The sequence below is a fragment of the Ovis canadensis genome, chromosome 3 (assembly GCF_042477335.2).
Source record: "Ovis canadensis isolate MfBH-ARS-UI-01 breed Bighorn chromosome 3, ARS-UI_OviCan_v2, whole genome shotgun sequence".
Lineage (NCBI taxonomy): Eukaryota > Metazoa > Chordata > Mammalia > Artiodactyla > Bovidae > Ovis > Ovis canadensis.
The window spans coordinates 208,884,769-208,910,690 of record NC_091247.1 but is presented as its reverse complement, the minus strand read 5'-3'; the positions used below and the strand labels follow the sequence as shown (position 1 = coordinate 208,910,690).

The 25,922-nt window shown below is 42.5% G+C and overlaps 1 protein-coding gene across 1 annotated transcript; it reads right to left on the bottom strand.

Annotated features, from left to right (window-relative positions):
• Window positions 1-851: 851 nt before the first annotated feature.
• On the bottom strand, window positions 852-24,701 carry MANSC1 (MANSC domain containing 1). Its single transcript, XM_069581294.1, has 4 exons — window positions 24,455-24,701; window positions 17,288-17,606; window positions 11,826-11,966; window positions 852-1,990 (listed from the first exon to the last, which is right to left on the bottom strand). Exons 2-4 carry the CDS (start codon window positions 17,508-17,510, stop codon window positions 1,110-1,112), a joined length of 1,245 nt encoding a protein of 414 aa, XP_069437395.1. The 5' UTR covers window positions 17,511-17,606; window positions 24,455-24,701; the 3' UTR covers window positions 852-1,109.
• Window positions 24,702-25,922: the final 1,221 nt, after the last annotated feature.

Below are 25,922 nucleotides of genomic sequence, written 5' to 3'. Positions count from 1 at the left end.
CATTAATTACAGATCCCGAGAACCAATACCATCATTATGGAAAAGCCCGAAATATCATGAGAATTAGCAAAAACGTGGCACAGAAACAGGAACTGAATGAATGCTGTTGAAAAATGGTGCCCACAGACTTGCTTGAAGCAGGGTTGTCATAAATCTTCAATTTGTAAAAAATGCAGTGTGCAGTGTGCACACTGCAACGTGTGATAAAGTGAAGAACAATAAAATGGGGAATGCCTGTCATTTTAAGTGTTATCTGTTATTTCCATTGTTATTCCAAATAAGGCCAAAATTGACTATTGGGCCAGTTTAGATAAGGAATTATCAATCATGCTGTTACATTTTAAACTTACTTAAGTTTAGAAAATGCCTATGTATTTTATTTCTTTGGAAAAAAAAAATATTTAGCTAGAACAGACCCAAAGTAGATTTGGCCATGTATCAGAACTCACTTATCATTGTCTCCATGCAGACTAATATTCTGCTAGAATTCTCCCTAAGGACACCCTTTTGCTCACTGATGGGAAAAGGCGGGGGGGAGGGGGTTGTCATTTTAACTTAGAACACATATTTTCATCATTTAATCATTTTGCTGGTGGGAATAAATTTAAAGTTATCCAACGGGATGTGTCATTTACAGGAACATTACTGAGTACCAAAAGATTTATTCAAATACTTAATTGGAAGGAACTACATCTGGAATAAGTTTTATTGGAATTCTTATAAAAAGGAAAGTAAATCCATTAGAATTAATATCATACACAGTCAACTTTATCGGGAACCAGAAACATTAGTGAAATGGAGCCTAGGAATCCTAACCCTTTTTCTCTGTAAAAAAGCCAGTCGCTTTCCAATTTATGTGGCAATTATTCTTTATTGCTTTAGGTAGAGCTTTGTTTTCATCTAATGGTTTAGAGACAGATCACTCAGGCCACCCCATTTGTTTCTTTGCCCCCTTTCTCTCTAAAGAACAAGCAAAAAGAATGCAGTAAGAGGCATCTGCCTGTCTTCAAAACACTTGAAAAATCCTGCGAAGATCAGAAAGTCCCCAGAAACTTGCTGCAGTGAGGCTAGCAGTAACTACACGAATTATGAGACAGCTAGTGTTCTCTTTAGATGTCAACGTAGATGCCATTGATCAAATAATCTAGCCTCGAGTAACGTCTTCTGCGGAGGGATTCTAGGAGCATTCTGCCCAACAGGGCCAGGCCTATGGCAAGAAAGAGGACCCCGAAGAGCACAGTCCCAATCAGGAGCCACTGCTCAATGGTAAGGCCTTGCTGGCTTCCTGGGGCATTGCTCAGGGAGGGGTCGCCTGCACTGGCCTTCCCATTCTCTTGGGAAGCTGTCATATTTGTAGCTGTCAAATTTGCCACATTTGACAAAGGAAATGTAACAGACTCCCCGGCATCCTCCACGCTCCAAGTCAGATTGGCGATGTCTCGAAAGGGCACCGTGGTGGGTGGGCCTCGTGAGTCCGTGGATGCCCTGGAGAGGGAAGTCGAAACCGCAGTTGTGGTCGTGCTAGTGATCGTGGCTATGGCTGGGGCGGAGGTGGCTCTCCGAGGCTGCCAAGTCAGAGGTGGCATCACTGCCGTGTTGGTGGCAGGGAGGGATGCAGAGAGAGACTTCGGAGTGGCCAGGATGGTGTGCAGAGAAGACACCGCCATTGTAGAGGGAAATGCTGTCACATTTTCAGGCAGCAGATTAGCTATTGCTGGTCCTGAGGAAGACTGTGACGTCTGAGAGTGGCCTTCTTCTTTATAATCAGATGACGGTGGACTCTCCAGATCAATCTTGAGTAGTTTCTCCAAGTGATCCGAGGATCCAGACGTCTGAGGAAATGAATCTCTCCATAAGACCGTGGGCTCTGAGTCACCGGTTGGAGGCTGGGGAGTGGGAGTGATGGCATGGGAAGACCCACCAGAGAAGATGGAGCTTTCCTGGGCTACCCCTGGGCTTGGCAAATCAGTTCTGGCCAAAGATGGGAAATCTGAAAATGGAAAGAAAATAATAAGAAGACTTCGACATTTTCATATGAAGGGAGGACAGAAGAGACAACTGTCATCAGCTTGTTCAATAAGACCTCAGACTGTGGTATGCGCATGGGGGCTAAGACACTTCAGTCGTACCAGACTCTTTGTGACCCTATGGGCTGTAGCCCGTCAGGCTCCTCTGTCCATGGGATTCTCCAGGCAAGAATACTGGGGTGGGTTGCCATGCCCTCCTCCAGAGGATCTTTCAGATCCAGGGATCAAACCTGAGGCTCCTGCATTGCAGGTGGATTTTTTACCACTGAGCAGTCAAGGAAGCCCAGTATTTCATGGTGCAAGGACCTGGCCTCTCCTGCAGAAGCTCTGGTTAATTTTTAGAGTAATGGCACACAGGTTGATTTCTAGAGTGATGGCACCTTCCTTCTAGAGGAAGGAGGAGATGGGAGGGGCCAGCAAAGATGCTAAGAGGAGTTCAGTGGGGGCAGCAAGGGCTTCCCAGGTGGCACAGCAGTAAAGAATCTGCCTGCAATGCAGGAGACAGGGGTTCAGTCTCTGGGTCGGGAAGATCCCCTGGAGGAGGAAATAGCAACCCACTCCAGTATTCTTGCTTGGATCTTAGTTCTCCAGCCAGGAATGGAACCCATATCCCTAAGTGTGAAGTCTTGCTCACTGGACCACCAGTGATCGTTTTGACTCTTGAAGATTAAAATTATATAGCCAGTATCTCAGGTTCTGAAGACGATGGACCAGTATCTGAAGTCATGCTGGCCATGTGGCTGACATAAAAAGCAGACAATCACAGTCCCAACTCCTGCAGAGGAGGAACTAGCCTCAGATGCTCCTCCTGCTTGAGAAAGGTTAGAATTTTGCTCTTTGTCACACATGCTGTTTATGAAAACTCAAACTGAAAAGGCCAGTTAAAGCAATCTGGGGCAGGGAAAGACCAGTTGAATTGCACCATATTATTCTGCTACTTAGGATTTCCCAGGTGGCATTAGTGATAAAGAACTCGCCTGCCATTGGAGGAGACATGAGACTTCGGTTCCTGGGTTGGGAAGATCCCCTGGAGGAAGGCATGGCAACCCACTCCAGTATTCTTGCCTAGAGAATTCCATGGATACAGAAGCCTGGCAGGCTACAGTCCATAGGGTTGCAAAGCTGTGCACACAACAGAGGCAACTTAGCATGCGCTCACTCTGCTACTGGGCTAATCATTACACTTCAGTAAGAACTGCAGAAACACAAGGAAGGAAGCAAAGGAATTTTCTAGAATTCACTGGTTCATTCTCCTCTGTTCTCTTTCCCCTCTTCAACTTCCCTCAATACCAATTCTAAACCCCTCACTCTCCTCTCTCCTAACAAATAGATCCAGAGGCACATTCACACTTGTGACATCTTTGACTACTCTCTAAACGTCACCACTTGAGGTCCTTTAAAACTGTCACTTATTAATGCATCTAGGACAGGGGTCAGCAAATTATGGCCTGAGAGCCAAATCTAGCTGGCCATCTCTCTCTCTCTCTAATTCCCTTTTTTTATTGATTTGCCTGTGCTGGGTCTTAGTTGCAGCAATTTGGGGTCTTCAGTTGCAGCACTCGAAATCTTAGTTGCAGCATGTTGGATCTAGTTCCCTGACAGGGATCAAACCCAGGCCCCCTGCATGGCAATTGCAGAGTCTTAGCCACTGGACCACCAGAGAAGTCCCTGCCACCTCTCTTTATAAGGCTTGCAAGCTAAGAATGGCTTCTACGTTCTGAAATGATTGAAAAAAAAATCAAAAAGGATATTTTGTAACACATGAAAATTATATGAAATTTACATTTCAGTTTCCATAAATAAAGTTTTATTGGCACGCAAGCATGCTCATTTGTTTACATATTGTCTATGGCTGTCTCTACTACAAGGACAGAGGCGAGGATGTCTGACAGATTGCATATGGCCCACTAAGCCTAAAAGACTTACCTGAAAAGCCTAAAACACTTATTATTTGGCCCCTGACAGAAAAAAAGTTTGTGGGCACCTGCTCTGGGACACTCTCAAATAGAATGCTGACGCCTGAAATTCTTCCAACAAAGCTGAAGAAAAGAACTTCTGCTGCAGGTGATATGACATCGGCAGGCATAGTGTCACCGTGAGATAAACAGCATCTGTAGTTTTAGGCTGTGTCAGATATTTTTAAAAAGAGCAGGACTCATCATATTTCATTTTAAAATTTAAAAAAAAAAAAGGCTAAGTAAATGCTCTGTGATGTATGTGAACTCAGAAGTTAAGCCCATTGACAAGAATGACCAAAACAGCTGTTTCCTTTCTCAAGAATGCAAGGTTATAAATAAAACAAAGCGAGGGCTAGTCCCATTTCTTGATAAGATTCATCTATTGGCTAAGGTCCTAGAACCAAGCTGGGACCCTCCACACCTGTTCCATTTACCTCACCCTCTGATGTTTGCCATTGGGGTGTGGTGTTTTCTCTCAGTCACATAGACATGAGCTACAGGAGGTGCTGGGAAACGGCCCTGTGTACTCAGCCCCTCTTTTGAGTTTCATATGCGAGCAACTTGACTAGATAAAACAATTTAAGTATGGACTATTACCGTGGAGACCAGCTGAGCCAACAGACTCTCAGTTTATTCTATTTCTGAATTCCCCTATTCTAGTCTATTCTAGTCCTTGGTGGCATGACAGACCACCAAGCTGCAAAAACAAACAAACTGACATTGAATAATGTCCAGCTGCAATGGTTTTACAGAATGAACAGAGTGCATTATCATCTTTCGAACTTTTGGTCTGTAAATATTAATCACAGGAAATTGAGTTCATCTCTAAACAAACCGCCAAAAATATCTACTGGATTTCACTGGAACCGAGAGGCAGATAATTCATTTTTATGGGGTAATCTCAATCCAGCCACATGGGCAGATTCAGAAATAGTATTACAAACACAATTTGTAAACATCTGTGAATACAGACAGGACACCCAGTCCCGCGTAGGTGACAGTTTGTCCCTAGTTATCAACCTGCTCTGGGCTGGTGGTGCCCCCTGGTGGCTGCCACAGGAACTGTTGGATTCTAATTTCACTTCATCACCTTCACACTGGTGGCTCAGGCGGTTAAGTGTTTGCCTACCATGCAGGAGACTAGGGTTCGATCCCTGGGTCATGAAGATGCCCTGGAGAAGGAAATGGCAACCCACTCCAGTACTCTTGCCTGGAAAATCCCATGGACACAGTCAACAGGGTTGCAAAGAGTTGGACACGACTGAGCGACTTCACTTTCACTTTCACACTGAACCCACTCCAGTATGGCTTGAAAAATCCCATGGACAGAGGAGCCTGGCAGGCTAGAGTCCATGGTGTTGCAGGAGTTGGACACGGCTTAGCGACTAAACCACCACCTTCACACTGGCCGTTAAAAAAACGGTTTCTGCAAGAGCCAAGCTTTCCCTCCCACTTCCAGTGGAGAAAATCTTTACCACTGCTCTCTGTCTCTAATATATGTATCATCAAAGCAACAACATGACAGAAGTATTATGGAAGTTATAAAATAAATTCCACTATCATGTCCATCATGATGTCCCAACAACTATTAATATTTATGTATACCTTAAAACTAAAACTTTTTTCATGTAACTTAAGAACAATCAGGTGTTTTTCACCTGGAATTTAGGTGACCTTTTACTTCTACACCTCAAACTTATTCTTTAATATCTGCATCATATTCCCTCAGGTGGATACATCCTGTTTTACACCCTACCATTCCCTAGCATTTGGACATCTAAGCTGTAGAAACTTTTAAACCAATTTCCTTTAACAGTCACTCCCAGAGTGCTACTTTCACTTTTAAAACTAATTACACAATAAAAAGTTTCACACCAATGCCTTTTTCTTTGTTATAGATTTTATGGATCAATGATCAATGCAAAGAAATAGAAGAAAACAATAGAATGGGAAAGACTAGAGATCTCTTCAAGAAAATTAGAGATACCAAGGGAACATTTCATGCAAAGATGGGCTCAATAAAGGACAGAAATGGTATGGACCTAACAGAAGCAGAAGATATTAAGAAGAGGTGACAAGAATACACAGAAGAACTGTACAAAAAAGATCTTGACGATCCAGATAATCACGATGATACGATCACTCACCTAGAGCCAGACATCCTGGAATGTGAAGTCAAGCGGGTCTTACGAAGCATCACTATGAACAAAGCTAGTGGATGTGATGGAATTCCAGTTGACCTATTTCAGGTCCTAAAAGATGATGCTGTGAAAGTGCTGCACTCAATATGCCAGCAAATTTGGAAAACTCAGCAGTGGCCATAGGACTGGAAAAGGTCAGTTTTCATTCCAATCCCAAAGAAGGCAATGCCAAAGAATGTTCAAACTATTGCACAATTGCACTCATCTCACACACTAGCAAAGTAATGCTGAAAATTCTCCAAGCCAGGCTTCAACAGTACATGAACTGTGAACTTCCAGATGTTCAAGCTGGATTTAGAAAAGGTAGAGGAACCAGAGATCAAATTGCCAACATCCATTGTATTATCAAAAAAGTAAGAGAGTTCCAGAAAAACATCTACTTCTGCTTTATTGACTATGCCAAAGCCTTTGATTGTGTGGATCACCACAAACTGTGGAAAATCCTTCAAGAGATGGGAATACCAGACCACCTGATCTGCCTCCTGAGAAATCTGTATGCAGGTTAGGAAGCAGCAGACATGGAACATGGACATATAACAACAGACTGGTTCCAAATCGGGAAAGGAGTGCGTCAAGGCTGTATGTTGTCACCCTGCTTATTTAACTTCTATGCAGAGCACATCACGAGAAATGCTGGACTGGATGAAGCACAAGCTGGGATCAATATTGCTGGGAGAAATATCAATAACCTCAGATATGCAGATGACATCACCCTTATGGCAGAAAGCAAAGAACTAAAGAGCCTCTTGATGAAAGTGAAAGAGGAGAGTGAAAAAGTTGGCTTAAAATTCAACATTCAGAAAACTAAGATCATGGCATCCGGTCCCATCACTTCATGGCAAATAGATGGGGAAACAGTGGAAACAGTGATAGACTTTACGTTTTGGGACTCCAAAATCACTGCAGATGGTGACTGCAGCCATGAAATTAAAAGATGCTTACTCCTTGGAAGAAAAGCTATGATCAACCTAGACAGCATATTAAAAAGCAGAGACATTACTTTGCCAACAAAGGTCCATCTAGTCAAAGCTATGGTTTTTCCAGTAGTCATGTATAGATATGAGAGTTGGACTATAAAGAAAGCTGAGCGCCAAAGAATTGATACTTTTGCACTGTGGTGTTGGAGAAGACTTTTGAGAGTCCCTTGGACTGCAAGATCCAACAAGTCCAACCTAAAGGAAATCAATCCTGAATATTCATTGGAAGGACTGATGCTGAAACTGAAACTCCAATACTTTGGCCACTTGATGTGAAGAACTGACTCATTGGAAAAGACCCTTATGGTGGGAAAGATTGAAGGTGGGAGGAGAAGGGGATGACAGAGGATTAGATGGTTGGATGGCATCACTGACTCGATGGACATGAGTTTGAGCAAGCTTTGGGAGTTGGTGATGGACAGGGAGGCCTGGCGTGCTGCAGTCCATGGGGTTGTAAAGAGTTGGACCCGACTGAGCAAACTGAACTGAACTAAAGTGATAGGCATTATGGAAGTATAGAATTATTGGATTGCATTATAATTTCTAGAATATTCCATCATTTCTTTAATATTCTGTGTTAATCATGAAATAGATGAGAGAGAGAAAGATGACAGAGGAAGAAAGGGCACAATGAGGAAGAGGTAGCGAGAAGGGATCAGAGAGAGGGATGTGATGGCCCAGCTTCCAACTGATGGGAGCTCTTGAAAGAGAAAAACCAACATTCCAATTAGTGTCCTGCGCCCTGCCACCTTTGGAAACTCAAACCAATGTGTTAAGATCCTGCTAGATCCTATCCCCAGGTGTTCAACAGGCTCTGCAGTGTTCCAGGTGATGAAAAGAGAGGATCAGCTATATCCATACATTACTGGTGGTCCCGGTGTTTTCTTTCAGGATTATATATAGACACGAAGAAGCCAAACAGTTAGGGGCAGCCGCCCTGCCCAGCGTGAAGCCCAGAAAGTGCAGGAGGCAACAAGACTCTTTCCATGCAAGGTAAGATCCTGGATGTTCTGAGAAACCTAATTTGTTCTGTTATCATATGTCACAACTGTCGTAAGATACACTTCATACAACATACTACTTAAACCCTTTTTAGGAGAACAGTCCCGTGGCATTGAGCGTACTCACATGGTTGTACAACCATCACCCTCATCCACCTCCAGAGCACAACTGAAACTCTGTACCTTATCTGCCAATCTTTCAGGACCTGGGCTTCTCTCACCATGTAGGAAGAGTTTACACAAGCAATCTGAGCTTTATGCTCCTATTCAAAGGAATGTTGGATATATCAAGCTTCCCTAGTTCATGAACAAAACTCAGACACAGCTTCATCCAGGGAACAAAGCAAGGTCAGTGTACGGGCGCCCTGGGCAGCACCATGCCCCAGAAAATCTGCATTGCACTCTCCCTCCAACCCTCAAACCGCTTCTCTTCAAATCTTCCCTAGTTCAGCAGACAGCGCTACTGTCCAGCTAGATGCTCAAGTCAAGAACTACAACTCGGGGCTTCCCTGGTGGTCCAGTGGTACAGAATTCGCCTGCCAATGAGAGGACATGGTTCGATCCCTGGTCCAGGAAGATCCCACATGCCTAGGAGCAACTGAGCCCATGCATCACAACTACTGAGCCTGCACTCTAGAGCTCAGGAGCCACAGCTACTGGGACCACATGCCCTAGGGCCTGTGCTCCACAACAAGAGAAGCCACTGTGATTAGAAACCCATGCATCGCAACTAGAGAGTAGTCCCCACTTTCTGCAATGAGAGAAAGCCCACGCGCAGCAACGAAGACCCAGCACAGCCCAAAATAGGTAAATTAAAAGAAAAAAAGAACTAGGATTCAGCTTCACTCTTTTCGTTTTCTCATTCCCCACATCCACGCCAACCAGTAAGCCCTGCCAACACTACCTCTGAAACGGCCCATAGTTTACTTCCCTCCATCTCCTCCACCGCCTCCCTGGTCCCCAAGGCCATGGCCTTCCACTATGATCTTCATCCCGCCTCCCCGCCAGCCTTCCCACTTGCCCTCTTGCTGCTGATTCATGCTTGTCCATTCCGAACAGAGCAGTCAGGGTGAGTTTTGAGAAATCACCTTTAAAACAGCACGTTATGGAGGGGGGATGAACTGGGAGACTGGGGTTAACACATATACACTATTGATACTATGTATTAAATAGATAACTAACGGGAACCTACTGTAGACCACAGGGAGCTCTACTCAAAGCTCTGTGGTGATCTAAACGGGAAGGAAATCCAAAAAGAAGGGATACATGTATCCCTATAGCTGATTCACTTTGCTGTACAGCAGAAACCAACACAACATTGTAAAGCAACTATGTTTTTGTTTAGTCGCTAAGCCACGTCCAACTCTTTGCAACCCCATGGACTCTAGCCCACCAGACTCCTCTGTCCATGGAATTCTACAGGCAACAATACTGGAGAGGATGGCCCTTTCCTTCTCCAAGGGGTCTTCTCAACTCAGGGACTGAACCTGTGTCTCTTGCATTGGCAGGCGATTCTTGACCACTGAGCCACCAGGGAAACCAAAGGAACTACACTCCAATAAAAATTAATCAAAACAAAACAAAACCCCAGCATGTTACATGCCTCCCAAAAAACTCCCAATGGCTTCTTATCACGCCTCTAAATGAAAACTCCCTACCCTCTAACAAGTTTGATGGGCTCGCCCCACTTTCCTCCCTTCTTGCATATCACTCTTCGAATGCTTCACTACGAGTCAGCCACTGAGACTGCAGTGTTTGAACAAACACTCCCAAACCATTCTGCCTTAAGATACTGGATCAGGTTGTTTCCTCGGCCTGGAAGGTCTTCCCACTGTTTTCTCACATCTGGCTCCTCAGTGTTCAGATCTCGGCTTACGGCTTACAGCTTCACAGATGTGTCCCCCGAGCACCTAATCAAGACGGTCCACTCAGTGATAATCTATTACATTGTCTTAGCTTAATTATCTGCTCTTGTGACTCTATTTTTTTTAATGGGAATTTTATGTTTTCAGTTTCTCTGCATTGAAAATGTATTCTTATATAAAGGCCCTGTTTCATTTTTTTCATGATCACTAAGTGTTATTTTTTTAAATGGAGGCTAACTGCTTTACAATGCTGTGTCAGCTTCTGCTGCAAAACAGCTATAAGTATATATTGATATATATCCTTCTAGTTGAGCCTCGCTCCCCTCCACCCCAATCCCACCCTTCTAGGTCATCACAGAGCACCAGGCTGAGCTCCTTGTGCTACACAGAAGCTTTCTACTAGCTCTCTCTTTAACTAAGTACTATTTTTTAATTTAAAATTTCTTATTGAAGTATAGTTGATTTACTATGTTGTGCTAATTTCTTCTGTACAGCAAAGTGGTTAAATTTTGAATATAATACATTCTTTTTTATATTCTTTTAGGATACATTTTTATATTCATTTATATATACATTTTATATTCTTTATAATTTTTTATATAAAATGTATAATCTTTTATACCTTTTATATTCTTTTGTAATACATTCTTTTTTATATTCTTTACCATTATGAATTTTCATAGGATACTGAATATAGTTCTCTGTGCTATACAGCAGGACTCTGCTCTTAAAACGGTTAAAGTAGTGCATTGTATATAGGACCTTATGCTGTATATCCATTCTATATACAATAGCTTACATGTGCTAGCCCCAAACTCCAACTCCATCCCTCCCCCAAAGCCATACTCCCTAGCAACCACAAGTCTGCTCTCTATGTCCATGGCGACTCTATTTTTAAAATTATTTATTTATTAAGGTTATTGTCTCTCTCTCCTAAAACATTAGTGCCAGAAGTGAGAACCCTGTTTTTCATGTTTAATATCATATCTTTGTATCCTTAGGGTATTAAAAATGCTTGCACATAAGAGATGCTAAGTAAAATTTGTTGCTTCTTGAATAAATGAAAAAAACATGATACTGTTTCTACCTAAGGGTATAAGGATAAAAACTTTCTAAAACTTAAAGGAAACTTGAAAGCATTGCATCCTGAGAAATTAACAAGCCAAAGCCTCACCAAGACAGATCTAAATGATTATATTATTTTTATTTGGTTATTTTCTGTATTCTGAGCAAATACGTAATTTCCAAGCATAGAGACTCTATCTCCAATGCCTTGCACAAAACTTGGCACATGGCAGATTCTCAAGAACTTCTTAAATGCGCTTCTTTTCAGGTCTGGATAACAAAATCCAGTAAGTCTGATTTCAGGGAATGTGATAATGAAATAGTAGTACCTAATAACAAATGGAATTTTATATACTGTATTTACACAGGTCTTAACTCTTTCAAAATAGTCACCCTGGAGACCTGTGTACATATTCCAGTGTTGCTGGCATAGTTTACAGAGGTGTTTCAAAATGTTTTCAAGAAAGGTCTGTGTGTCTTTTAGCTTCCGAAGGAAAACAGAAACAAAAGCAAAGCAAAACACCATCATTCCTAAGTCTTTCACTGGGGAGAAGAAAAGATGTTGGGCTGAATCAACTGAAATTTAAATCATGAGATTTTTCTGATGTGCCCCTGTATTTGTGATCCCCTTTGGTAGTTTTTCTTCAACCCTTTGGTAGAAAACCTTTCTAAGTGAACCATATCCTTAAATAATTCCAATCACAAAAGACAAAGAACAAGGTTCTTATTACCTCGAATTATCCTGTAACTCATAAGTCCCTTCGCTGGTTTCAGAGGACAGGCTTCCTCACTGGGACAGAAGAACAGGTAGCAATTGGGTAGTTTAATTTTTTTTTGAGTGTCGAAGATCATCAAGTTACATGCTTTGTCCCCTGTAATGAAAGGTTTCACAAGTAACTATTTTGAAATAGGATTTTCCAAAGAGTATGGAGAGCAGGAAAACTTCATTTATTCTGGTAGCCAACACAAAACCCTTTTTGTTTGCTGCCTGCTGGCTGCTGAGTCATTTCCTTTTCCTTAGTTTAATCACAGAAAGCAATTTTTAAAGACCTTGGGTTTAAAACTCTGAATGGAGGTAACATTGGCAAAGCATATTAAATTTTGTTTAATTAAAAAATTTTTTGGCTGCGCAGCATGTGAGATCTTAGTTTCCCAACTAGAGATTGAATCCCTGCCTCCTACATTTGAAGCTGAGTCAATCACTTGGCTACGAGGGAAGTCCTGGCAAAATACATTTTTTTAAATTATGAAAGTACAATAACACATTAACAAGAGACTTGGAAAATACAGAACACAGTTATATACAGTTCTACTATATATTACAATTATGTTTTTAAGTAGATAAAGATTTTTCGTTGGAGTTTCAATATCAGGCTCTCAAAAATTAATAGAAGAAATAGAACAGTAGAAGAATACAGTAGACTTGAAAAAAAAAAAAACAATTCAACCTAAATAAAGATTTATACAGTTTTCACACAATAGCAGGATACAAAGTCCTATTCAAGTTTCCATAGACTATAAACCAGGAGACACTGGAACATAGCAAGGCGCAAAACCTTCGTGGTCTAAAGGCATTGAAATCATACAGAATCTGCTCTCTTGTCACTGTGGAATGATGTTAGAAATCAATATCAAAAGAGATTTGGAAATAAGACACATTTTCAAGTGTAATGTGATATTTACCAATTGAGATCATCACAATAGTTAAAGATGCTGGCAAAACCCATTTTTAAAAGTACATTAAATTCTTTAGAAAGAAGCCTTCCATTTGCCAAAATATTTATCAAAAATATATATAGAAATACTGACTCTACAATTCAGCACTGAGTTGGACTTCAGGAAATGGATTGATCCCTAATGATTTTACAAGTCTCTTGCATCCTGAAGGCATCTTAGATGCCTATGAAGCCATCAGTTCTGGTTTTCTTGAGGGGAGTAGAAACAGTAAATTTAACCTTATATATATCATGCCTCCTTCCAATGAATGAATGAATCTGCAAAGCTTTACTTTTATCAGTACCATTCTTCTTTTGGGTCTTCAAATTTCCGCTCTTCGTTATCATTTTTGTTTGTCTCCCAATCAGGCAGAGGTCAGAGATCACCCTTGATTCCCTCAATGGGAAATCAGACTGAGTTCGCTTCTGCAGGGGTTTTTATCCTGTCGTCTCTCCACTACTCAGATAACAATAAAGGCACTCCAGTTACTCCGACTTTTCTTCTCCCCGCAATGTGATAATCCTGCAGTACCATTTACGGTGTCACTTAGGTAATACGGAGGGTTCATAGGGTTCACAGTTCAAAAGCATCAATTCTTCAGCGCTCAGCCTTCTTCACAGTCCAACTCTCACATCCATACATGACCACAGGAAAAACCATAGCCTTGACTATGGACTGCAAGGAGATCCAACCAGTCCATTCTGAAGATCAGCCCTGGGATTTCTTTGGAAGGAATGATGCTGAAGCTGAAACTCCAGTACTTTGGCCACCTCATGCGAAGAGTTGACTCATTGGAAAAGACTCTGATGCTGGGAGGGATTGGGGGCAGGAGAAGAAGGGGACGACTGAGGATGAGATGGCTGGATGGCATCACTGACTCGATGGACGTGAGTCTGAGTGAACTCTGGGAGTTGGTGATGGACAGGGAGGCCTGGCATGCTGCGATTCTTGGGGTCGCAAAGAGTCGGACACGACTGAGCGACTAAACTGAACTGAACCGATAGGGTCCACGTTGTACACAGAATTTTGTGTCCTTTGTTTCTGTGGGCATTTTTCTAGAGTCTGTGGCTATGGGCAAATTATCAAACTGGTTTTTTTTTGAGCCCCAAACAGTTGAAAACCAATGCTCTCTGCATAGGGCATGGCAACCTACTCCAGTATTCTTGCCTGGAGAAACCCATGGACTGAGGAGCTTGGGGGGCTACAGTCCATGAGGTCACAAAAAGTTAGATATGACTGAGCAACTGGGTATGCACGCATGTACAGTATAGCAGCGACAGTGTTTTTGCTTGTAGGACAAAGTCTTACACCCTAATTTCTTACTGAACACCCCTCAAGGAACTGAAGAGAATGGCCAGGTGTCCTGTGTGGCCAGAAAACACCCATGTGGCATTCAGTCCTGTTTGCAGGCTGTGTTTCTATTTCATATAAATGTTGGTATCAACATTTAGAGAAAAACTACAAGTTTAAATGAGAGCTCTATCAATTACTTCTCTATAAAGAGTGTCCAAAAGCATGCTTGTCAATTTGAGATCACTGAAGGATTTTTTTCCTCCTGACAGCAAATATAGGTGCTTTCCAGGTGATGCAGTAGTAAAAACCCACCTGCCAGTACAGGAGACACAGAGATGCAGGTTTGATCCCAGGGTGGGGAAGATCCCCTGGTGGAGGAAATGGCAACTCACTCCAGTATTCTTACCTGGGAAATCCCATGGATAGAGGAGCCTGGTGGGCTATAGTCCATGGGGTCGCAAAACAGTCCAGTACAACTGAGCAACTTAACAGGCATGCATGACAGCAAATATATGGTGTCCTTTCTACGTGAATTCTCTGGTTCTCTAACACCAATGGGGTGTCTTACAATTCAACGAGATTCTGATACTAATTGCCTGGAGTGTCAGACCCCACAGGTCTAAGGCTCAGTCCCAAAAGACTGTTCCCACTCAGATGCCAGTCACAAAGCACAGTCACAAGACGCCCCAGGTCACTCACACATACGCCCAGCTAGGCTACCACCTCCCATCCCAGGCTCAATAATTTGCTAGGGCTACTCACAGAACTGAGGAAAATGCAGCACTTACTGTTACACTTTATTATAAAGGATACAAATGAACAGCCAGATGAAGAGTTACACAGGGTGAGGTCTGGGAGGATCCCGAGTGCAGGAGCCTCCGTCCCTGGTGGGGCTGGGGTGCCTCCCGACACATGGATGTGTTCACCAACTTGGAAGCTCCCTGAACTCACCATTTAAGGGTTTTCATGGCAGTTTTATTATGTAGGCAAAATGATTAAGTCATTGACCATTGTGACTGAATTCAGTCTCCACCCCACTTCCCTTACCTGGAGGCAGGTGGGAAGACTGAAAGTTTCAAGTTTCTAAGCAAAGCTTGGTCTTTCTGGTGACTAGCGACCCTCCCAAAGCTATCTGTGCTGGGCTTAGTCACTTCAGTCATGTCCAACTCTTTGTGACCCCGTGGACTCTAGCCTGCCAGGCTCCTCTGTCCATGGGATTCTCCAGGCAAGAATACTGGAGTGGGTTGCCATTCCCTTCTCCAGGGGACCTTCCCAACCCAGTTCTTTACCACTAGAACCACCAAGGAACCCCATCTATCTAGGACCCCACTAAGAGGCACCTCATTAGTATAAGCTCAGGTATGGTGGAATGGGGCTCATTATGAATAACAGAAGAAGCTCCTTTGCTCAGGGAATTGCCACGGTTTTAGGAGCTCTGTGCCAGGAATCAGGGACAAAGACTAGAAATAAATATGCAAAATTTGTGTCCTTCAATTTCATGTCCATATATATTTATATTACCATACCACAATCATTACAGAATGAAAAGGAAATAAAGATCTAAGAGAAAGCATATGATTTTGTTGGCTGATAAATCAAGTAAGGATCACGAGTCCAGTGTTCACTAGCTCTCCTAGGGTCCTTGACAATGGGCCTTTTCCATCTTATTAATGGTTTATCTCCAGCACCAGCAAGCCATTAGATGCTCAATAAATTTAGGTGGTTTTTTTTTTCCAATTAGGGAATTAGGACAGGATCATAAGGAACTAAAACATGATCACTGTTTTCACTTATATATATACTTCTGTTTTCAGGTCATATGTTTGGAACCTGAAATGTCCAAGGACGTGGTTCAAGCCTGTGGGCCTCAGTTTTCTTTTGTGTATTGCAAATGGGTCACTCCAAGCCCCTTCCTGTACCTCTTAGAGTCCTAGAAGCTGCAATGAGTGGTCAGTGGCTTGCTGACTCACCTACGCCACCAGCTTCAGGAAAGGGAGGGGAAATGGAAATTTTGTGCTTCCACTTAAAATGCAAATGCTGATTTTCCTATGAGATGACTTAAAGTTTTTATTTTTTGTCTCAACTCCCTTTCTGTTTAAATGTTCTTTCTTTTTTAAAAATTATTCATTTATTATTTTATTATTATTATTTTAGAATACAGTGTGACTTTAATTTTATTTAGTTATTGGCTGTGCTGAGTCTTTGCTGCTGCTCACGGGTTTTCTCTACTTGCAGCGAGCGGGAGCTACTCTAGCTAAGGTTCACCGGTTTCCCGTTGTGGTGGCTTCTCTTGCTGTGGGGCACTGACTCTAGAGCATGCGGGCTTCAGCAGGTGCCGTCCACAGGCTCAGTAGTTGCAGCTAGTGGGCCCTGGAGCATGGGTTTCATTGCTCCACGGCATGTGGCATCTTCCCAGACCAGGGATCGAACCCATGTCCCCTGCATTGGCAGGCTGATTCTCAACCACTGGATCGTGGGGAAAGTCCCTAAACATTCTTTCTAAAGTCACACTGGGGTTTCCCCAGTGCCTTAGCAGCAGAGGATCTGCCAATGCAGAATACTTACATGGGTTTGCTCCCTGGTCCAGGAAGACCCCACATACCATGAAGCAACTAAGTTCGTGTGCCACATCTACTGAGCCTCTGCTCTATGCTCTAGAGCCCGGACACCACAACTACTAAGCCCAGGTCCCCCAGCTACTGAAGCCTGTGGGCCCTAGAGGCCACGCTCGGCAACAAGAGAAGCCACCACAATGAGAAGCCCACGCACCAAAACTAGTGAGTTAGCCCCGGCTCACCACAACTAGAGAAGAGCCCGAGCAGCAGTGAAGACCCAGCACAGTCTGTAAATAGACAAATAAAACTAAAGTCACACTGTGTTTCCAATATTCCACGATAATGATAGCCAAGCACCTAGGCAGGATTTTTGGTTTCACTATCTTAGATGCCTGTTAGACACCAGTGGTTTTCAACCTTTTACTACCCAGATATCTAATAATACATATACACTCATAGGCAACTTTGACTCAGCTTAGGCGAGAGGAGAGCACACCGTGGAACACTCCCGAGTGACTGTGCCACCCATTTTTCTGAGAATCCCTAGTACAAACTATTCAGCCTCATCGACCAGGTACTTACATCACAAAACATGTGGAATAAAGAGTCATCAAGGCATTGTTACTTACCTGATATATTTTTTGTTGAGCAGCAAGAATTAATGCAGTCCTGATGAGTTAATGTATGTATGGGCTCATTGCCTCTGATTCCCTTGGAAAGAGACGACTGGATGTCAATGACCACATCTTCAAGGCTTTCAGTGAGGCAGTTCTGACTGGTGGACAGTCTTAGTGTCAGGAAACAAATTATTACAAAGGTGTAAGTCAAGATCCATCTTCCCTGGAAGAACATGTTAAATTTCAGCTTAGTCTTAGTCTTCAAAGGTCAGATAAACTCTTCCTCCTGCTTGAGTCTGCTTCAAGAAGATAGTACAAACGATGGAATTCTCTAGGACAAAAATAGGAAATCATCAATGAGTTTTGTTTCTTTGAATGAACCTAGAGAAGCTACATTTCATTTCCTTCAAATCAATGTAAATGACTCACAATTCATAAAAGGCCAGAAATAAACAAGTATTTTTTGTATTCATCTCACTTTTAATAGATTTGAGACAACCTTTCATTAAAAACTTGGCAAAAAGCTAGTAAGCACACACACATATATTGGGTTGGCCAAAAAAGTGCATTGAGGTTTTTCTATAGGATTGTACAGGAAAACCCTAATGAATTATCTGGCCAACCCAATGCTATCCTATTAATTATTAAAATCTGACAAATGTCTAAGAAAGAGGAGTAAAATATCATAGTAGTCTGCCTTTCAGTTTTAGAATCCTTCCTCTTCCTGTCTCTCCTAACAAGAGGGGAAGAGACATAAAATCTGCAGTCATTGATGAAGCGGTAAATGATCGCTGATCATTGGTTTGGACATATTTTCTCTCTCAGTAATAACAATTAACATTTTAAATCACCTACTGAGTGGAAGACAATGTGCTAAACTTTACATATATTATCCTAGTTAATTCTTACACCAGCTCTGCAAAAAAGCTATTATTTTCCTCATTTTACAGATGAGGAAACCGAGGCTGCCTTTTTTTTTTATTGCTGTCTCCTTTTAAGTATCACACCAGAGGCAGGTTAATGCCAATAATCTAATTCTAGGAATTAGCACGTCAGCAGGATGATCTAGCTTCATCTAGCTTAGTTGAAGGAAAGTGTAAGGGCAAGAGTTCTTTTTGACATCCTTAAAAACACAAAAGTCCTAATATGTATTAATCCCAACTCCATGGGTGAGCTGGTTCTTCCAGGAAGAAAAAAAAAAGTTAAACTGGCAATGCTATACCGGAAACTATCCTCATTTCCAGAATACAAATTGTTCACTAATGATAGCCTAGATCAGAATTACCAATTAAGTTTTCTTTTTAGGTCATGAAGCCTTTGGTAACCTTTCAGTCATGCACCCTTTGGTACTCTGGTGATGCTTAGGTTCTCTTCTGACATGTTTTAAAATGTATAAAACACATGTTTTAAAAAGTATAAAATGAAATATATAGAATTACAGAGGAATATAGTCCTATTGAAATGTAATCATTGCAGAGTTTTTTTTTAAGTGTCTTTACAAATCTGATGAAAGATACCAAGAATGAACTAAGAAATCAAGAGATATTCCATGTTTATCAACAGCACTACTCAATATTGTTAGGATGTCTGTTCTTCCAACTTGGTCTACACATTCAATGCAATTTCAATCAAAATCCCAGTACATTATTTTATAGATCTCAACAAACTAATTTTTTAAAATTTATTTTATTTTTTGGCTGCATTGTGTGGCTTGTGAGATTTAGTTCCCCAACCAGGGATGGAATCCTAGCCCTGGGCTGTAAGAGCGCAGAGTCGTAACTACTGGACCACCAGGGAATTCCCTCAAAGAGCCAATCTTAAAGTTTACATGGAAATGCAGAAAGGCCCAGAACAGTCAACACAACACTGAAGAATAACAAAGCTGGAGGACTGACACTTCAACACTTCACCATAAACCACCAGTAATCAAGGTGCTATTGGCTAAAGAATAGACAAATAAATCAACGGGACAGAATAGTGAGCCCAGAAATAGACCTGAACAAATATAGTCAACTGATCTTTGACAAAGGAACAAGGCAATTCAACAGACAAAGGATAGTCTTCTCAAAAATGGTGCTGGACAATTGGACAAAAAGAAAAAAAAATCTAGCCACTGACCTTATGCCTTTCACAAAAATTAACTCAAAATGGATCACAGACCTAACTGTAAAATGCAAAGCTATAAAACTCCATGTAACATAGAATAAAGGCTCTGTGACCTTAGACTGGATGATGAGTTTCTAGATACAACACCAATAGCACAATCTGTGAAAGAAAAAATTGGTAGGTTGGATTTCATAAAAATGAAAAACTTCTGCTCTGTGCAAGACACTGTTAAGAAAATGAATAGCTAAGCCACAGGCTAGGAGAAAGTATTTTCAAAACACATATTTGATAAATAACTGACAGCTAAAATACACAAAGAACTCTTAAAACTTAACAAAAAGAAAACAAACAACCCAATTAAAAGTGGGCAAAAATCTGGACACCTCCCCAAAGTAGCATACAAAAAGGTGCTCAACCTCACTGTCATTAGGGAATTGCAAATTAAAAGAACGAGATTCAGGCTTTCCTAGTGGCTCAGTGGTAAAGAATCTGCCTGGCAGTGCAAGAGACCAGGGTTCAGTCTCTGTTCTGCAAAGATTCCACATGTTGTGGAGCAAATAAGGCCATGCAGCACAACTACTGAGCTTGTGTTCTAGACCCCGGAGCCACAACTACTGAAGCCCATGCAGTCTAGAGCCTGTGCTCCACAAGAGAAGCCCCCTCAATGAGAAGCCTGCACACATCTAGAGAGTAGCCCTCATTCACAGTAGCTGGAGAAAACCTCACGCAGCAACGAAGACCCAGCACAACCAAAATAAATAAATAAATAAAATTACTTTTAAAAAAAATGAGATATCACGACATAAGAATGGCTAAAATTTAAAAAAAAGTTAATACTAAATCCTGACAAAAACCCACAAACAAATATTTATAATAGTTTTTTTTTATAATTGGCAAAAAAAACTAGAAATAGCCAAGATGTCCCTTACTAGGTCAAGGGATAAACAAACTCTGGTATATCCCTACAGTTAAATATTATTCAGCAGGAAATGAGTTATCAAGCCACAAAAAGAGGAACCTTAATTGTATATCATTTGGTGAAAGAAGGAAATGGCAACCCACTCCAGTATTCTTGCCTGGAAAATTCCATGGATAGAGGAGCCTGGTGGGCTACGGTCCGTGGGGTCACAAAGAGTCAGACAGGACTGAGTGACTAACAATTTCACTTTAAGTGAAAGAAGCTGGTATCTGATTCCAACTCTATGACATTCTGCAAAAGGCAAAACAACATTGACATTAAAAGATCAGTCGTTGTCTGGAGGAAAGGGTGGAGTACAAAGGATTTTGAAAGCAGTGAAACTATTTTATATGACTCTGTATTGAAAAGCAGAGACATTACTTTGCCAACAAAGGTCCGTCTAGTCAAGGCTATGGTTTTTCCAGCGGTCATGTATGAATGTGAGAGTTGGTTTTTCCAGTGGTCATGTATGAATATGAGAGTTGGACTGTGAAGAAAGCTGAGTGCCGAAGAATTGATGCTTTTGAACTGTGGTGTTGGAGAAGAAAGACTCTTGAGAGTCCCTTGGACTGCAAGGAGATCCAACCAGTCCATTCTAAAGGAGATCAGTCCTGGGTGTTCTTCGGAAGGAATAATGCTGAAGCTGAAACTCCAATATTTTGGCCACCTTATGCAAAGAGTTGACTCATTGGAAAAGACTCTGATGCTGGGAGGGATTGGGGGCAGGAGGAAAAGGGGACGACAGAGGATGAGATGGCTGGATGGCATCACGGACTCAATGGACGTGAGTTTGAGTGAACTCCGGGAGATGGTGATAGACAGGGAGGCCTGGAGTGCTAAGATTCATGGGGTCTCAGAGTCAGACACGACTGAGCAACTGAACTGAACTGAATGATGAAAACATACCATTATATTTGTCAAAACCTATAGAGCTGTAAAATACAAGAGTGTACCCTAATATAAACAGGTAGATTTTAGTTAGTAAAAAAATTAACATAGTTAAAAAAATATTATATGATAACAAAGCACAATACTTTCCTTGCTAACTGTTATATCTAACTTCCCAAAACAGCAAAATGAAAATAACACTATTTCTTTATGTAAGCACATCACATACATTATGTCATTTAATCCTTACATGAATTCTAGAAGCTAAATCCCATTAGCGTCACTTTCAGTTAAAAAAAAAATAACTGTGTGATAAATGACAAGTGGTACATCTAATCACTGCCATAATTTTTTGAATGACCCATTTTAAAATTAATTTTTCATGGAGTATAATTGTTTTACAATGTTCTAGTTTCTGCTGTACAATGAAGTCAATCAGCTCTAAGTATACATATATCCCCTCCCTCTTGAGCCTCCTTCCTACCCCACCCCTGTAGACGATCACAGACCACCGAGCTGAGCTCGCTGTGCTATATAGCAGCTTCCCACTGGCTCTCTATTTTCCACAGGGTAGTGTATATATGTCAATCTATTCTCCCAATTCGTCTCACATTCCCTTTCCCCCACTGTGTCCACGTGTCGGTTCTCTACACCTGCATCTCTATTCCTGCCTTGCAGACAGGCTCGTCCGTACCATCTTTTTAGATTCCATACATATGTATTAATTCACATAGGATATTTTTCTCTCTGACTTACTTCATTCTGTATGACAGACTCTACCCAGGTCCGTCCACATTGACACAAATGACCCAGTTTTGTTTCATTTTATCACTGCCATAATTTTGAAGTAGTGTTGAATGTAATGATTTTGAGACATATTCAGTAAGGAATGCAATACGGAAATAAGCACCACTTCTGCCAGAGGCAAATCAGAGCTACCCTACCACTAATCCCACTGCGGCTTTTGCCTACATGCCTCTTAATGGAAATACAACACTGCATTTAGAGGTTAGCAAAATAAACTTTTCCACCCAAGTTCACAGATTTTCTGAATGCTGTCCATGGACTCCCCCCAACCCAGGGTAAGAATCCTGGCACAAGTTACTTTGTATGCTACCACACTTTGCAAATCTTTTCTAGTCACTGGAAGGAAAAAAAAAAAAAAAACCCAACAGAAACAAAAATAACAAAAACCAGGCACACATTTAGCTTTGAATGGATTCCAAGAGTCTCTCCTGAAGTTGCTGCAATGAAACAAACTGTAATGTGGGATGCAGGAGGAAAGCTGGGCTTCTAGTACCAGTATCTTTTCTGTGCCTGCAAGCAGGAATGAAGAGCTTATCTCATTAACAATACCTGACCATTACTAGGCAAATTAATTTTTCCAATCCATTTATTATTTAGGCCTTGAAGGTCCAAAGAGGAACAGATTTTTATATGTGGCATACACGTGCAGTAGAATATTATTCAGCTACAAAAAGGAATGAAATTCTAATACAGGCTACCTCCTGAAAGCTTTATGCTAACCAAAATAAAATGGACACAAAAGGACCAATGCTGAACGTGTGCACTTTACTAAGTATCTGGCTTCCCTAGTGGCTCAGATGGTAAAGAATCCACCTGTAACACAGGAGATCCAGGTTCAATCCCTGCGTTGGGAAGATCCCCTGGAGAAGGGAATGGCAACCCACTCCCAGATTCCTGCCTGGAGAACCCCACGGACAGAGAGCCAGGTGGGCTACAGTCCATGGGGTGGCAAAGAATTGGACATGATTAAGGGACTACTAACACTAACGCACCAAGTATCTAGAAAAGGCAAAGTCATAGAGATAAAGCAGAATTGAAGTTACCAGAGGTTGGTGGAGGAGGGAGGCAGAGCTATTGTTTAACAGGTACAGAGTTTCTGTTTGGGGGTGCCCCAGATACACTGAAAACGGGTAGTTGTGGTTTGGGCTTGGGTTGGAAAAGAATTTTCAAACATGAGACAGAATGAGAGGGAAATAAAGTTTATTAGATTGGGAGACATTGTTAGAACAGCAGGCCAGCTCAAGAGAGAACCCATGTTGAACAGGGGTCCTTAGTCCACTTTATACCCAGCATACAAGGAGTGGGATGGGGTCTTGTGGGTCACTTGCTGATTGGATGAGTCACGTATACTGGGTAGAAGGGAGAGTAAGGCAAATACCTTCTCCCTATGGGTAGGAGGGGAGCCAGGTTATACTGCTCAGGAGGATTTGACATTCATTAATAGTTATCATGGGGGAGGGAAGGACGATAAGGGTCTGGTTTTTGCATTCCAAGACCCTCCTTGGTTTTTTTCTGCTCTTTCATCCTTGGGTCACCACAGTAGTGATGGTTACCCAATAATGGGAATGTACTTAAAGCCACTAAACTCTACCCTTAAGAATGATCAAAATGATACATTTTGTTACCTGTTAGGGAGTGAGTGAAAGTCCCTCAGCCCTGTCCAACTCTTTGCTGCCCCCAAGGACTTTAACCTGCCAGGCTCCTCTGTCCATGAGATTCTCCAGGCAAGAATACTGATGTGGACTTCCTCCAGGGGATCTTCCTGACCCAGGGATCCAACCCAGGTCTCCCGCATTGCCGGAGGTTCTTTACTGTCTGAGCCACCAGGGAAGCCCTTGTTATGTGTATTTTACCACAATAAAAAGATCAAAACAAGCATATAATTAAACAAAAAAAAAAAAAGGTTCAAAGTGAAGTTGAATTCTGTTGAAAACCAGTGGGAAAGGGATACAGGTGGGAAGAAGACGCACCTGAGCTTTCATACCTGCTGAGGAGAGTCATGGGATCTTACCAGCAATCACTCGGTCAAATATTGTAAATCATTTTTTCTCGTAGCATAATCTAACTTAATTTATCAAAGTGTTTATAACTGCACACACACACACCTTACAGAGTATTAGACAATCAGCAGGTTGGATGAATACAAGAGACAAAGTATACAAAAGAACAAGGGGAATTTGCCCTTTCCTTGAGGAAGTGTACGGGGCTCACGAAATGATTCTTCTGCCGCAGCAGCTGGCTTGCCCGGAGACCCCCTCGAGGATACAGGGGTCACCAGCATCCGCTCAGCCCATCCCCGCTCCAGCCCGGTGGCCCGAGCTCCCGGAGGAGCGGGGGAACCTCGCTCCGGGAAAGGTGGTCAGGTGGTGATGCTGTCCGCGGGGGCTGGGGGCGAGGGAACGATGGAGAAGAGCCTTTACCTGGCAACGGGAGGCCGAGGTCTTGCTGCCCTCCAGCTTCAGGGCAGCCCTGCACGTTCCGGGAAGCAGCGGCAGGTCTGCGAAGAGCTCCGGGGCTCCGCAGCTCCCGCTTATCCTCGGGTTTGTGGTTCCCGAGTTCCTGCTTCCGTTGCGGCGGCCGAAAGTTTGCCGGAGGGGGAAGGGCACGTTCCCGCCCTGCAACCCGGAGCTGCTTCCCAGCAACCTGGAAAGGTCCCCTGGGCACCGCGGAGAGCCGGGAGCCCCTCCCACACCTCCCCACTCACCCATCGATGCCCGGGGTCCAGGCTGTGCGTGCAGCCAGGACGGGGGGCTCAACCCTGGTGTATGCTTGAGGGTCTGCATCTTCGGATTCCCTGAGAACAGGGCAAATAAGCCATGATGGAAGTCAAGCAATACAAAATATGATCAAACATACCTCCTTTGATTGCACTTAGCAGATTTTGCATTAAAAAAAAAAACAAAACAACTGAAGGTTTGTGGCAATCTTGCCTGGACTGAGTCTATTGGTGCCATGTTTCCCACAGTATCTTTATCTCTGTGTCACCTTTTGATGATTCTCCCAATAGTTGAAACTTTTTCATTATTATTATGTTTCTTAGGGTTGTGATTTGTCGTCAGTGATCCTTGAGGTTACTGCTATGACTTGCTAAATGTTATGATGATTGTTATTGTTTAGTCAATAAATCCTGTCTGACTCTTTGCAACCCTGTGACTGTAGCCCACCAGGCTTCTCTGTCCCTGGCATTCTCCAGGCAAGAATTCTGGAGTAGGTTGCCATTTCCTTCTCCAGGGGATCTTCCCCCTCCACCCAGCACCACCCCCCACCCCCCCCACCCCCGCCCCCGCCCAGGGATCCCCCCAGGCGGATTCTTTACCACTGAGCCACCTGGCCTTGCCCAAACATAACTTTTATAGGAAACCAAAAAAAACCAAACCAAAAAAAAATTGTGTGACTTTATTGAGATTATTTGCCTGTTTTGGTGGTCTGATACTGAACTGTGCTGAATCCAGATACACCTGTGGAGTGAAAACCCTGCCTCTCACCCTGTGTCCCAATCTAGTTCTCCTCCCCAGAGGCAACCTCTGATCAAACGTTCTTCACATTCAAGAGTTTGCAGTGCCTTCTATATGCGGCATAGTTGAGAGAATCCTATTCAATCGTTCAAAGCATGGAGAGTTCTTCATTAGGTTGGCAATACTTGAGCTTATGTGCAAATCAAGACCCCAGGAAGGCATTGGGATTTGGCAGGATTGATTGTTTATAGGTATGAATAATAATGATGAAAACAATGGTTGTTTTTCACTCGCTAAGTCGTGTCTGACTCTTTGTGACCCCATGAACTGCAGCATACCAGGGTTCATGTCCTTCACCATCTCCCCAAGTTTGCTCAAACTCATGTCCATTGAGTCAGTGATGTCATCCAACCATCTAGTCCTCTGTCGCCCT